The sequence below is a fragment of the Sturnus vulgaris genome, chromosome 5 (genome assembly GCF_052056855.1).
Source record: "Sturnus vulgaris isolate bStuVul1 chromosome 5, bStuVul1.hap1, whole genome shotgun sequence".
NCBI lineage: Eukaryota > Metazoa > Chordata > Aves > Passeriformes > Sturnidae > Sturnus > Sturnus vulgaris.
In genome coordinates, this window is record NC_142247.1 from 44990348 (window position 1) to 45005010 (window position 14663).

The 14663-nt window shown below is 41.7% G+C and overlaps 1 protein-coding gene across 3 annotated transcripts in view; it reads right to left on the bottom strand.

Annotated features, from left to right (window-relative positions):
• Nucleotides 1–1961: 1961 nt before the first annotated feature.
• Nucleotides 1962–14663, bottom strand: part of PPM1H (protein phosphatase, Mg2+/Mn2+ dependent 1H) — a 134363-nt gene continuing 121661 nt past the window's right edge. For 2 of the 3 annotated variants that reach the window (XM_014890885.2, XM_088165614.1), the window contains 2 exons: nt 10259–10410; nt 1962–4215 (listed from right to left, as the gene is read on the bottom strand). In XM_014890885.2, the coding sequence (XP_014746371.1) occupies nt 4068–4215; nt 10259–10410 (300 nt within the window). In that variant the 3' untranslated portion in view covers nt 1962–4067. Of the gene's footprint in view, nt 4216–10258; nt 10411–14663 lie in introns of those variants that run through there. The other variant, XR_015803961.1, reaches the window with a different exon arrangement.

Below are 14663 nucleotides of genomic sequence, written 5' to 3' on the forward strand. Positions count from 1 at the left end.
AACACAGCAGATTTGTTTGAAGCATGTAGTGTTCTTTAAAAACCTAGCAGAAGTTCAGAGCCAAAATCTGCCCAAACATCAAGAGCAGTTCTTCAGAAACATCCTGGAGAGACAGAGTTGACAGTACCTCAAAAGCCTCTTGTCACATTTCAATATAGAAATAACCGCAAATGGAAATCCACTATTTACAGCAGATTCTGACCACTTCTCCTTTAGCTTGTTAGACCTGTTTTGTAGAATTAATTTTAAAAAGTTCTCTCTCCAGTGTGAGGCCACTTAACAGCAGCCCTCTCAGACAATACACTTCTGTGTTCATGAAGGAAGCACTGTTGTCTTAATGCAACAAAAGATGGTTGTGTGCCTTACATAATCAGGTGTAAATTAAATTTCTAACCACCTTCTTCATCAAATTAAATAAAGAAAACTTTAGGCTGTAGTGCAAGAGAAAAATACCTGAAATAGCTGTTCTACTTTCTGCAACAGTATTTCTGGGAGAATGGTAAAAGCTTCTTGGTTTTGAGTTTCTAGAAATGGGACTGGACAGTGTTACATTGCAGCTAAGTGCAACTCCTTTACTGGTGTCTTTCTTTGACATTATCCATGGAAGGACAAGAATTTGCCCAATTTTCTAAGCAGTGCCTATGCACAGGCAAGGCAGAGCACTGTGTGCAATAGCAATATGAATGCAGATGTAACTCAGGGCCGAGGTTCCTTGCTGCTGAGGATGTAGAAGTTTTGGATACTAAGGGAACTGGCAAAAGCCAGAGCATGCCTGCATCAGGCAGTAACTGACACGCCAGGGATCTAAAATTTGGACTTGGTGCCGAACTTGCTCCAGTTTGAGGACACAAGCTGTCTGCTTGTAACTCAGGAGCTTCACTAAGCCCTAGAACAGCTGCACGTCTGAAAATGTCAGTACCTATCCTGCACCCACCTGAAAAATGGCATTGTGCACCAGGAATCCTGCCTGCCATCAGTGTTTTCTAATGTTGTGCAATGCAAAGTAATTCAGCCTTTAAAGGGAATTGGAAGTGCTTTTAATTATTCTTTCTTCTCACATAATACCTCCCCAATAAATTACTCCTGCCTGCTGCTTCTGTGAGCCTTAGGTGTGTATATGTATTTATACCATGCCTTGAAGCAGAGCACAACCCTAGTCCAGGTATGAAAGAATCTCCTACGGAAAGCAGGTAAAAGGGAAAGCCCAAGTACTAATGCATGGATCAGAGATGTCCCAGACACTCCAAGGAGGCAAGCATCTAAACGTGTAACAGATACTTCACAAAAAAGTGAAACAGAAAGTGTCACAGCATGGCTTCAGTCACATTCGATTATAAAACCTTTTACTTAAGTTTTCAGAAATCATTAATTGATGCTAATTGATATCAATCATTGATACTGTATTTCTGCCCTTTCCAGGAGAGGGGCTGACAGTGAACATAACTCAGCCTGGGCCCAGCTGCTGTAGAGAAGCTCCTGATTGATGGCAATGCCTCAGATGAACAACAAACACTGTGCAGGCTGATTCACCAGCCCACCAGATCATGCTCTGAGAAGTCACCTGCCGGTTTGCTCCCACCAAGTCATGCAGTCTGCCAACCCATCTCTTCAGGGGTACATTTAAAAACACCCCTGAATGAGAAGGTGCCTTTTCCATTGCCTTGAAGTTTCACTTTCAAGTTTTGGCAAATGCTACACTGGAAATCTATTTCCACCACTCCGTGGTTTCATAGCGACCGGTATGTGCGTTTACACCATGCTACCAAACAAAGACCAACAGTGCATAAGCACTGAAATATTTGACTTGGGCTTGTAGTTGGTACCAGCAAGCACCAGCATCTTTGCTGTTCAGATGATTTCACCAGATTTGCCAGCACTAATTTCTTTGTCTAAGAGTATCTGAATTGCTAGAGGACTACACAACTGCGTTTGTGAAGAGACAACAAGAGTTACACAGAGCATGAAAAGCATGTTTACAAGTTTATTAGGCCAAAAAAAAAAAAAGGTGCAAGAGAAGAGCTCTTGCTTTAAGTTTAAAACATATGAGGGACCATGTGAAAAATATTCTAGACTCCAAGCCTCTTTTCACCCAGATGCACAGAGAAAAGAGATAAAGAGAAAAAAAAAAAAAAAGGAAAGAAAGCATGAAAACACATAATCAGATATGCCATTGATTTATACTGAAGCTCTAGAATATAAAACATCCATGTTCTATACAGTTTTGTCACATGAGGCACTGCGGAACTCATGGAACAATTTTCAGGCTAAGAGGACACAGCTTGCTGCAATGTTGGAGCTGTTCCACTCTCCACATTGTCTGCTTTCATCCTGAAACTCCTCTCGGTCTAGAGATTTGGAGGAAGACTAGTTTAAATACACAAAACGGTACTTCCGGATGCAAACACAGCATCTGGGCAGCTGCACTGCACTTAGGATGCGCTGTGTTTATACAGCACATCATAAATTACAGAGCTGGCAAGATCTGGGTCACACCTGTTCAGGAGAAAGTCTGCAAGGGGCACAGCATCTCTTTCTCTTTTGGAAAGGGCACGTTTGTGAGCTCCCTAGTCAATGCCCTACAATGATGTCAGCTCCCTATCTTTTCTTACTGAAGAAGTACAAACCAGATGAACAGCTCCACACCAATGTGGTCTGGGTACAAATGAAGTGGAAGTTCGCTCCCCACACAATATACCTGCCTGTATGCTAGAACTTTCTGATTTTGTTTTCTCTTAAATTCCTGCCAGTGAAGTAAGAGTTGGACTAGGCAGCCAGGTTACACTGCAGACTTGCTTACTTGTTTCTCTCCTGGACTACTGCTTTCATGTCAATAATGTTTTACACAAATTTTCTTTATTTAAATTGATTTATCACTGCTCAGAAAAGAGCTGCTGAAGCAAGCCAAGGGCTTGTATCTATCACAGTCATCTTGTGATCCTTGAGTACAATTCTCAATGCCAAGAGGACAGAAAGTTTTAAGCTTTCTGATCACCGAAGTCAAGCAGGTGAAGATATACTGAATAATAAATGAGGCAGGAAGAACTGAAATACCTTTGAAATAGATCATTATCTGGGTATCCAAATTGCTAATGAGAACAATACCACTATTTCAAGTAAAAGTCCAACTGAAAATACACTCAGGAGCCTAATCAAATGTACTAAATCTCAACTGATGGAAAAAATTTATGGTCAGGGATCCTTTCAACAGGATTAAGCAGGCAGAACCATTCAATGAATGTAAATCTCTGATCCAAAAGGAACCACAGCCTCCAAGTAAAAATCACATAAAGTTGAGTTTGCATGCTCTGTATAATCATGGTATACACACAACAAGAAATCTAGACAAGTAACTCCTCACACCAAAATAAATTCTGCCATACAGGACTGTGACCTATTGCTCCTGGACAATTTTGCAGGCGACTGTTTTAGCTTCAGTAAACAGGCATAGTCACACTGAAACTAATTTCAGTTTTCCTACTAAAATACAGGAGGTATAGTCTACTGAAGAAGAGACAGGAGAGGAAAATGAGGGCTCAAAGGATTACACAAGTTTGAAGTTGTCCATAGATAAGTCATGAATACAACTTTCTGAAAGAAGAAAACTCGAGTCTCATATATGTATATCTATATTCTTAAATGAGATGTGACCCAAGCCCCCTTCTGAATACTGGGGGGTAGATTTCAGGAGCCTTTTTGGCTTCTGATACCCACTTCGACTTTTGCAACTGAAAAGGCTCTTCCAAGCTACACGGTAAACTGAGAAAAAAATTAATTCCCCACCCCACCTAGAGGGATGACAGAATCCATAATATGCTAGCAGCATTTAAATCCCATTCCTGTTAAGCACCAAAACCATTTCTGAAGGGAAATTGGAATCTTAAGGGTTATCTTTAATCATATACAGTATATGTGCAGAGCCCTTTTGGGCAGAAAAATACCCCTCCAGCATTAGTTTAGACTAGATTACATCAATTGGAAGTGTCCTGGTCAGACCACCAAAAACCTATAGTCTCTTACAGGCCCTTCCCCAAAAAATCCCCATCCTATAACCACTCTTGGTGCTCCTTTCACAACTGTTTGTTCCCGTGTATCAAAGGGATGACGTAGACAGAGATGTCGTCTCCAGAACCCAGCCTGTCGTTGGATATCCGCCAGCCCCGGTCCTTCAGCACTCCCCTGGCTCGCATCACCAGGTCCTGCGCCACCAGTGTGTACCTGTGGAAAAGGCACAGTACAGCCAAGGAGCGTTGTTTCCATGAAGAAAGTGGGCTTTCACAGCCTGCTGCCTGCCAGATTTAATGCTGTGATGTACCAAGACATGCACCTCAGTGTTTTAGAAGCAGGCAGGAGAAACACAAACCAGGGCATATGCACAAAGCAACTCCTTCCAGTTTAGTGACAGTTCCTAAATAAGAATGTAAAGCTATTTGAAAGGCACCAGCTGATCTAAAGTCACTGGCCATTCTAAGTGCCTGGCTTCACTGATCTTCAGAAAAATATTAAACATACTTACCCTAACAAATTGGCTTTCTAGTAGTAGTCTGAAAAATTTAGGACCCCAAATAACGCTACTTACTGAAAACCACACACTTGTTCACTGACACAACTGAAGGTAAACATGGCTCAACTATTTCAGAAATGAACTGCAACAAAGAAAGTAATTTGATAGCAAGTAATAGAGCATAAAAAATAAAATCCGAATTTCACTTTAAGACTAACTTGTCTGTTTTTCTTGACCATAGGAATGACTTTTAAATCTCTTCTATTCTGAAACTGAAAAATAAAACTTACAGTTAATATGATCAGATTAAGCGAGTCCCACAGTTCTTTCACATTTATGAGTTCAGTGAAAACTGCATGAATGTTAGTGGTCAAGTGCTTAATTTAGCAAAATACCAAGTTTCACATTGCTTCAAAACTAAATTGGCATTGGATTTATGGGAGATATTTTTCTGTCCTGGAAAACTACCACATGCTGATTGCAGGAAGAAGGGTGTCAGAGTCCACAAGGTGCATAGACAGTGCTCTGTCATGTTCTCCCTTACTGCTTTACCTGCTGTTACTACATCAGCACATCTCTGTACTTACTTAGAAGTTTCCTCTGAAAGAAATCTCATTATGGGTGAACAGCTACTGTCACATGTTTTACTTCATGAGCCCAACACCTGGCCAAGAGGTTTTGAATTTGATTGGGTGGAGGCAAGCATTTCTATGATTTGATAGTTAAAATTAACTGAATAGTTAAAAGACTGACAAGAAAAAAAACACCAGTCTGCATGGTTTTTATTAAAAGTGTAAGTATCAACCTCCATGATGATGTAGGGCTCTATGAAGCCACAGACACAGGCCTCCAGAACTAAAGCACACCTCTATGTTTCCAAAACCAGAAAGAACTAAAAGGGTTTGAATTTTAACACCCCCTTTTCCGGGGAGGATACTTCACAAGAAGTGATCTGCTCAAATCTCATCTATAGAAGGGGAAAGAACAATATCTCTGTTAATCAGAAGCACTGTGTGTGTGTTTAGGTTTATCAGTTACCCAGGACTCTACTAATCATAGAACTTTTTGCCACAGTATTCCTTATTAAGGTGTAATTTCTATTACAGAGAGTTTACCCAGTCTCTGGGGATAAAAGAAGAAGAAAAAAACCCAGTTATGTTGTGTGCTAAAGTTTTGATGCCTTGAACCTTGGAGGACTCCTTTGAATCAAGAGTAGATGTATTTGCTCTACTGGAAATGCAAATGAACCAACACTTGACTACTCAAAAAGTTTGATGCCAAATTCAAGTAATGTACAGCTGCTATGCACCCATTGTTCCTAATGGAACTGAGTGATAAAATTTCCAGACCTCACTAGGTTTGACAAATTATTTACTTTAGCAGTAAGAGAAGGGACCAAAGACATGAAATCTAACACACGCTTGCATACATGTATGCACTGTCCGCATGTTCTGAGATTAGTCTGTGCCACAACCCCGAGCTAGAACATCAGGATGTAACAAGAAGCACTCCCCTTACTGTCCTAATGCAACATGAAATCGTGTTTTCTAAGGGGAAAAACCCAAATATACATACCTGCACTTCTCAGTTCTCAAATTAGATTCAGGTTTAAGGAACAAAGGGACTCCATGTGGCAAGCAAGAAACTGAAATATTTATTCACAATGTGTCTGATGCTGAGTGAATTTTGGCAAGAACATATTTCCCAAGATTTCTCAGCTATTGTCAGAATTTAAGAAAGAAACACCCATCACTCTGCAAGAAAACGTTGCCTTCCTGCTTTTTCTAATCAACAAGGACTTTCCACACCTGAGGAGTACAAAGGAATGAGTATTGCATTTGATTGCATTTGGCTTTTGCTGCTGAATGTTTGGAGAAGGGAAGATTAAAAAACGGAATTTTAATAAACAAGAAATTTTCTTGTAGACGAACTGTGAAATACTCAAGGAAGTCAGAACAATGAAGCAAAGAAAAAGGAACAGGTGAAGGCAGTAGGGAAGGAAAGTATTCCTCTCTTGTGTAGAGCTGAATTGAAGCAATGTTGTTCAACTTGGCACTAGAAGAGATAGGGTGAGTCTCTTGTACCTGGAGATGAATAGCAGCAGCAGTCCATCACCGAATGTTTTATTCTCCAGTGCTGTAAAATTGGGATTCAGCTGTTGGGACAGCATTAGAGAACTGCTGAAGTAGTTCTAAAGTATCCACTTCCTCCTAATGAATAGCCTTGCTGGAATACAATTTTTGTGTTTTAAGAATAAATACATGGAGGTTTTTTCTTATGCCAAAGCCTTCTGTATTGATCAGTGAAAGCGCTGAAGGAGAAATGGTGACAGTGGGGGAATCGTGCTGCTTCCTGAAGTCTGAGCAGCTTCTTATCTTCTCACACCCAGCAGAGGTGGAGGAGCTCCTCAGCATCCTCATAAATCTCTAGTGAGTGTGAGAGGGAAAATGAGGGGACAAGAAATGACAAAAGGAAGGATGAGAAATAGAAGATTCCCAGGGTCAGGGGATAAACATGCATACATGCAACTGAAGAAAGTCGGCAAACAGTCATAGCTCTCCATCTTCATACCTCTTCAGAGAGCTGATGTATGGACAGCAGCAGTGGCACTGCCACCTGTCCTTCACTAGGAGCCCCCGTAATGCTCATCTGCCACAGTACCCATAAGAAATGAGCTGGCTAAGAAATCCAGCCCCATCCCAACCTCTTCACTCCATCACAGCCCTCACACAGGAACTGTTCTCTAAACAAGTCTGTGCCCAAATCCTCTGAGGCTGTGTCTGCATGGCTGGATGAAGAGACCTGAGAACTTTGGTATCCCTGCACTTGGAGACATCCAGGCACATGCTATGTTTGACAGAATTCAGAGATGTTTTTTTTTATGTGGGCAACAAATACTCACAGTATCACCAGGAAAGAGTCCCAAGAGCACTGCTGAGGGCTGTAAGCTCTTACCCATCAGGCTGTAATATGACTTCTAATTCAAATGGGACAGATATTGTGCCCACAAGGTGATAATTATGTAACAGATAAGTACTCTGCAGCTCTAAAATCTCTTTTCTTTTCTTTTCTTTTCTTTTCTTTTCTTTTCTTTTCTTTTCTTTTCTTTTCTTTTCTTTTCTTTTCTTTTCTTTTCTTTTCTTTTCTTTTCTTTTCTTTTCTTTTCTTTTCTTTTCTTTTCTTTTCTGCTGACAGGAAATAAGTAGGCTATTGGTTTAGGTAGATCCAGGAGCTGCTCCACAGGTTGGTTCTCCTGAAGACCACAGCATTGCCAAACCCAGGGTGCAAGTCTCTTACATTCTGACAAGTTTTCTACATCCCTAGAGATATTACATTTTTGGCTGATCACTTCACCACAGATTATGTCACTGCACACATCACAGAACCTGACATTTTCTGGGATAACATTTCCTTTAAACATAACATTTATAATATGGCAATGGAGATTTTTCTGTCACTGACTAATGAGAGGAATGAATGCATCTCCACAGCTCGAGGTGGAATGCTACTGTAAATTCATTAGTTATACCTCATTTAGACCACTGTGAAATAATTACATAGAACCTCTCACACAGTACTTTAAAACCTTTAAATATTCTTTACAACCACGCAGCAATTCAACAAAGGTAATTTTCATAAATATAAACTATATGAGAGATTGCTCTAATTATCTTTTGCATGCTGGCATGAGAAATGTCTTGCCATCACTATTTGTAAGCCTCTAAATGATGTGGCACAAAATTGCTTAAAAGAACAAATTTATTTACAATTCAGATGTCCATTCAAAGACCAGTAGGTCAAACACCAGTAAATGTGTTTGTTCTAAGTTATAAACACCAGGCTCAGCTCTGGAATGTGTGGTACTCATGCTGGCACAGTGACAATTCCCCCACAATTACTCTAAACCAGTATGAGAAAAGCTAAGTCAAAACAAAGAAAATACAATTTCCCTTTAGTGTCTCTCATTGCTCTGAGTGTTCTAGGATGAAAAATTACTCACCTAACAAGTCAAAAAGCTTAAAGAATCCTGCTTCCGGCTGCAACAATCATGGTGGCCATCACCATCAGCTTAGTAAAGACCAAAAGGAACAAGACAGACAAAACACACCCTGACTGTATTCACAACAGATGGTACTGGGGAGAATGGAAGGCAGGGCCAACCTTTCCCAAATACTAGATGAGAATGGAGACAGAGCAGGACAGAGGTATTGCATGTTACCAGATGCCTTTGTAAGAATCTCAAGGGTGCAGGAATGAGAACAAAAGCATTTCTGAATGATGTTAGGGAATAACTGAAAATCGACTGCATGGGTCATCTCCTCCTACCTTAAATTAATGGCATACCTGCATAGCACACTGCCATATGCCCTGGAAGTGCCTTTAGCTGATCCTGTCTGATTTCCTCCCAGAGAGAGGGCAGACACAGCTGCATGTCTTGCTGAAGTAGAGATGGCCCAGGGCTGTCATTCACATACCACATCTTATCTTTGGCATAAGGAGATAGACAAAGTCAAAATATTGTAGTTGCAGCTTCATGATAATCATCAATCATCCATTCTCCTGATGATTGCAGCAAAACCTCTTTTTGCATTCCATATTAAGTGTCAGGGCAAGAAAATACTGTTGTTATTTTGAAGGTGTTGTCTCTTTAAAACCCAAGTCACTGTAAAGATGTCCATACCCAGTTATCTTGTTTATTGATGAACAGGGCTAACCCTGTGAAGATGACCACTTAGAAATATGAGAAACAGCAAGCATTTTGAGATGGGTCTTAGCTACTTCTGAAACTCTGCTTTCCACAGACCAAGTGGGGATATGTAAAAATCTCTCTTCCCCACTCTCAGCCCAGAGTGAGGGTAGAACACAGTAGTAGACAGCCCTAAATTCACTAGCAACACACACTTCCCTTCCTAAACAGTCCCTAAGAACAAATAAAGCTCTTTCCACTTTCACAGTCCCATTTACAAGCAAGAGACTTCTGATCTCTGGCATAATGTTTTAATTCACAGAGACACTGAACTCAGCAGCAGACAAATCTGTGGACTCACTTAAGGCAGACAGCCTCTAGATGCTTGTTTGGGAACTTGTTAGTTTGCATGATGGTATTCTTTAAGGACAGAAACTGATAATCTAAGAGGTGATAAAGATAGAAAAGTTAAGAGCATGAGGTAGATTAAAATGGTGAAATGAAGCAGGATCTAATTAAATGAACTACAAGTCAAACTTTCCACCTATTTTGTCACCACACCTGTCCTACAGCCGGTAGCAGTGAGCATCTTCTATGGAAGGTGGGTTTAAAGGTCATACCATGACTAGGAATGAGTGGGAACTAGTGTGCAGTATTTATGTACATACACAGTGAGAGAGGGAGATGTTGAGGATATCCTTCTGTAGTGTTAAGGGATTGTCCAGAGGAGAGACTTGTTGCCATATTCTTCCAAGAACCCCCTGTAGGAGATTTAGATCCCCCAAGACCCAAGACCATCCAAACCTCCTACAGTTTTCGCAGGACCTCACAGAGCAAACAAAATGGATCCCATGCCAAGGTACTGTGATCCCACACCTGTTCCATTGAAGGTGGGCATTTCTGAGTTATAAGACAGCCCCTGCTCCAACTGCTCACATTTGCTGTAGAGGCTCCGTCCAACCTATAAAAACGTCTCCCAAATGTTATTCATATCATACTTTCTTAGAAAAATATGTTACCAGAAAGTGCTCTTCTATGGAGAAGCTAGAAAATCAGGGATGAGCACAAACCTGTGGGGATCATCAGGGTCACAGTTTGGTAGAAAGTTAGTGACAGCTTCTGCCACTTCTTCATTTAACAGCACATCCCAGAGCCCGTCAGTAGCTAGGATCAGAACGTCATCTGGCCCATGCTCATACTGCAGGAGGTCATAGACTCGCACCTAAAAGGAAAGAACACAAGAGATATTCATGAAGGAGGCTATTTTCAGACCGGTTTGTGAAACACTGCTGAGTTTGGCTGTGAGTTTATCAGGTTCAGCTAGGGCACTGAAATAACCTCCCACGGCACTGGTGGAGTCTGCCTCCAATTCAGCCCTCCACACAGCAACCCTTCCTGCTGCAGCACAGTGCGGCTCAGGTGCTGACCCCAGATGGGATGGACACAAGCATTCCGAAACCAGGCTCCAAGGCACTGCACTGCCTGATGCCAGAAGCACTTGAAGCCTCCCCCACCCAGCAGCCTGGCTTCAGTGCATGAGGCTCCTCCCTATCATTGGCAGGACTAGTAATATGGAAGCTGAATAATTTATTTGACGAATTTTTGGTATTTTCTAATAAAATATTCACAAATAATTGTTTTCATTATTTGTCCAGATCCATTTAAGTCTGCCAGACTGCATGTTTGGAAATGCCTGTATGACAGCCGGTATTGCATTCACTTTTCTAAACCTGAGGCAGCTGCTGCACTCAAGAATTTTGCCTGAGCAAGTGAGTGGTTCCATGAAATACAGAAAAACTGCTTAGTCACATGTATCTGTAAGGATTTCAGTAGCTACAGACCGATTCAATATCTGCACAAAAGTGGAGCTTATTCACACTATTAAAATACCCACTGACTTCAACTCGTCTGTCTGCAGCCCCAGTAAGTCTGATCACTGCTGGCACCTCTTAACACCCTGCCTTTTAAAACCACTTCTACCATCCTCTTCCCTGAGAGACTGAGTGGCAGAGGCAGTCACAGTGGGGGCTGTTGCAGAGCCATTGGCTGAGCCAGAATGCAAGCAAGGGCCATAGAAAGTGTTTTAAAACAAGTCTTTAACTTGGTATAACTCCTCTTCCAACACATGCTGTACTCCAGCTGAGAAATGCCTGTGATTCCCAGGCTGTGATGAGGAGCCATTAGAAAGCACCCACACAGCACTTTAATTACCACAGCAACAATGACAGATTGAAAGAACTGTAACAACCACGGCAAGGCAGACAGGAGGGAAGGATCACTTATACTGAAATTTAGAAATTGTGCACCTCATCATGCACCCTGCTCCAGTCCTGGACTCCACTAACAGCAGTTAGTCAGGACTAGCACTTGGCATAACAAAAAAATACGAGCTGTTTTATTCTCTCTCACAATGTACTCTCCCCTTAGGAGCCATGGGGCAGGCAATGCATATAAAATGCCTGGACCTTTTAATGTAATTATACTTTTATGGGACTTCAACCAGTACCAGAGGAAAAAAATTTTAAAAATCACCTAGATCTGACTGCTAATCCTTACCAGTTTGCCTTTCACTCAAAAGCACAGGAAGGTCATTTGTAAAATATAACCTTTACTTCATTATCTAAGGTAGCAGCTAAATAAGGACTTCAGAGAGGATTAAATTCAAGGCAAGATACTCTCTTCATTAGAGCATATCTGCTTATTCAGACTTGAGTGGGAATATAGAAAAGACCCCTATATGCAGCATAGCTCTCATCTCAAGCTTATTGTACAGAAATCAGTAGCTGTCATAGTCCCTGTCTCCCAGAATTTAGTTCAGCCTTAACAGCCCACAGTTGCAACTCAGAAATCACTGGGGTGTTGCGGGTAAGTTGGCCAGCACAGCCATCAATATACAGCACATGTTCTGGTCAGATCTCTCAGGGACCAGCAAATACTTGAGAAAGCATCAGAGTTAATGCTCAGGGATGCACTCAGCACCAAACCCCTGGTAGGGCTAACCAAGCTTCAAACATCTGTGCTGGGAAAAGCAATCCCAACCGAGGCAAAAGACACATTACATCACAGGAACCATTTTTGCAGCTTAGGTGGGAAAGAAGGTGGGAAAACAAAACCATGCATCACTGATTGGAATCCTCCTGAAATGAACCACTTTGTCTACTGAAGAGTGCCACTGGGATGGATGAGAAACTTTTCAAAGCTACCTGCAGCCGGTCCATTGGTAAAAATGCAAGAGCAACATCAAGAAGAGATCACTTTACCAAGAATAGGTTTTGCTTTAGGTGAACAGGAAAAAAATGCATTTGCTGATTTAATGTGTAATCTAGGAAGAAGATTTTTAGGAAGTCTTCCTAAAAAGACAAGCTTTGTGAACTGGGTACGTCCAGCAGAAAGGCATAGGTTGAGAAGAAACTAGATGTCAGAAGAGATGCAGAGGATGGTGAGGTGTTAGGCCAGTCCCTAGGCTAAGGAAAAAGAGAGTGCCAAGGTTACAAGCGACAAATGTGGGGCAATTGATATAATTGTTGCATATAAGGACCAGTTGGCCATACAACAAAACGTTCAATGAAATGCAGTTTTGTCTGCTTTCCTGTTACCTTAAGTGCTTTGTTTGTGTCTTGCCTTGGATTTCTTAGATACAGCTGCAGATGCCCCGAATATGATGCTATAGTTAGAGCTGTCCAGTCTATTGCAGGGTAGGGTTATGTTCACAGACTACCTTGTCCAGGTGCAGTAAGTAACCAGCTCCTAACCCGTCATTTTTCTGCCAGAACCTTTGTTCTAGTTCTTACTTGGGTCAATGAGAGTATCTTGCAGTAGCGCCCTGTGCCTTCAGCTGGACTTGGAGCAGTGACAGCAGAGCTCCTAGAGGCACACAGGCTGGGCAGCACCACCAGGGCATGTGGAATGGAAGCTCAGTCCAGCAGGGTTCACTGAACACCCACTCCACACACATCCCACGCTGTGCAGCACCCACAGCACACTCCACTTTACAAGAAAGGTGACAGAGTATGATATGCCACAGTTTTGAAGTATGAGGAGACATCCAGGGAATTACCTAAGTGCCTGCAATAGCAATGAACCCCACAGCCCTTTAAATCTTATGTAACCAAAAGCAGCTCAATGATTGCAATGAAAACGACTATTTTATTTTTTTTAATTCCAGAGTAAACCTTCTCAATGACTGCCTCCTTCCTCTAGCTGTATTTCAAGAAAGTAAAGAGTGAGGTTTAAGGAAAATTCTGTCTGTGACACAAGTTTGTGCAAAGCTGCTCACACTGTAAAGCAGCATTGCAGAACCCTGCTCTTTCAGGGGACAATTGGCCCGACAATGACTGGCAGTGCAGAAGTTTCCTGAACTGGTACAGACTACAGGCAGTCAAGAACACTGAGAAAACTGCTTTGGGCAAGCAATGAACAAACAGGTGGGCTGGTTTTCATTTACATTTCAAACAGAACTACCCACCGGACAAACCCTGCCTTTGGCTGCTGCAAAGGACCACGGCAGCCCTGCGAAGGTGCTGCGCCTCGTTTACCAGGTTTGTTTTTAAGAGGCAGCCAACAGTGAGTCCCTGCGGCTGGAAAACCACTCACAACAGTGACATTCGAGCCTGCAGCCACCTGAGGTGCTCCTCATCAGCCGGCCTCGGGGGAATTCCAGCTAAACAACAGCCTGCATTCACTCACCTGCACTATTGATCAACCCAGCTCCTTCAATAAATTAAGCTCTTTCTTAATTGTATCGTCCCTTTTATGTACAGTGTTATCCAGTGCAGCTTTCCTGGCAAATGATGAGATCTTTCAATATCACTCTCCATGTAATTTATATGTAAATAATAAAAAGTGGGTACCAACACTGCTCCCTGCAGCATTCACCAATTAATCTCCTTTTAGCTTCTCACTGCCACCCTTTGTTTCCTGCCCGTTAGCCAATTTCCAGTAGACCGTGTCAACTTTCCACTCTGTCTGTAGCTTCATATCTTTTATATTAATAACCTGTAATGCACAATGGTTTCTCAAATGTTTTCTGAGGAATCAAAGTGCTCATGCAAGAGCATCAACTGAATTTTACTATTACTATTTTAATTTTTATTATTATTTCTCTTGTAGACATAACCTCAAGGACCTGAAGCCACTAAAGTGTGATGTTTGCTTCCTGAAACCACTTTGACTCCCTTTGATCATACTGTACTTCTCTTATGTATTTGCCTTAATTGTTCCTTTGGATGGCATAATTCCTGAGGATTTCTCTAGAAGGCAGATGTGAATCTAAAATGATCTCCTTGGACATATTTGTGGAGTAGTCAGAAAGATTTTACTAACATTATGGAACAACAAAAATTCTTCTTCATTACCTTCTTATCATTGGCTCTGGTGGCTGGCTTTGGGTTTCTTGCTGGCAAGGGCCAAACACTGCCATCAGAGCCACATCTTTCCCTACCAAATAGCTGAGCTGTACTTCAAAAAATTTCGGGA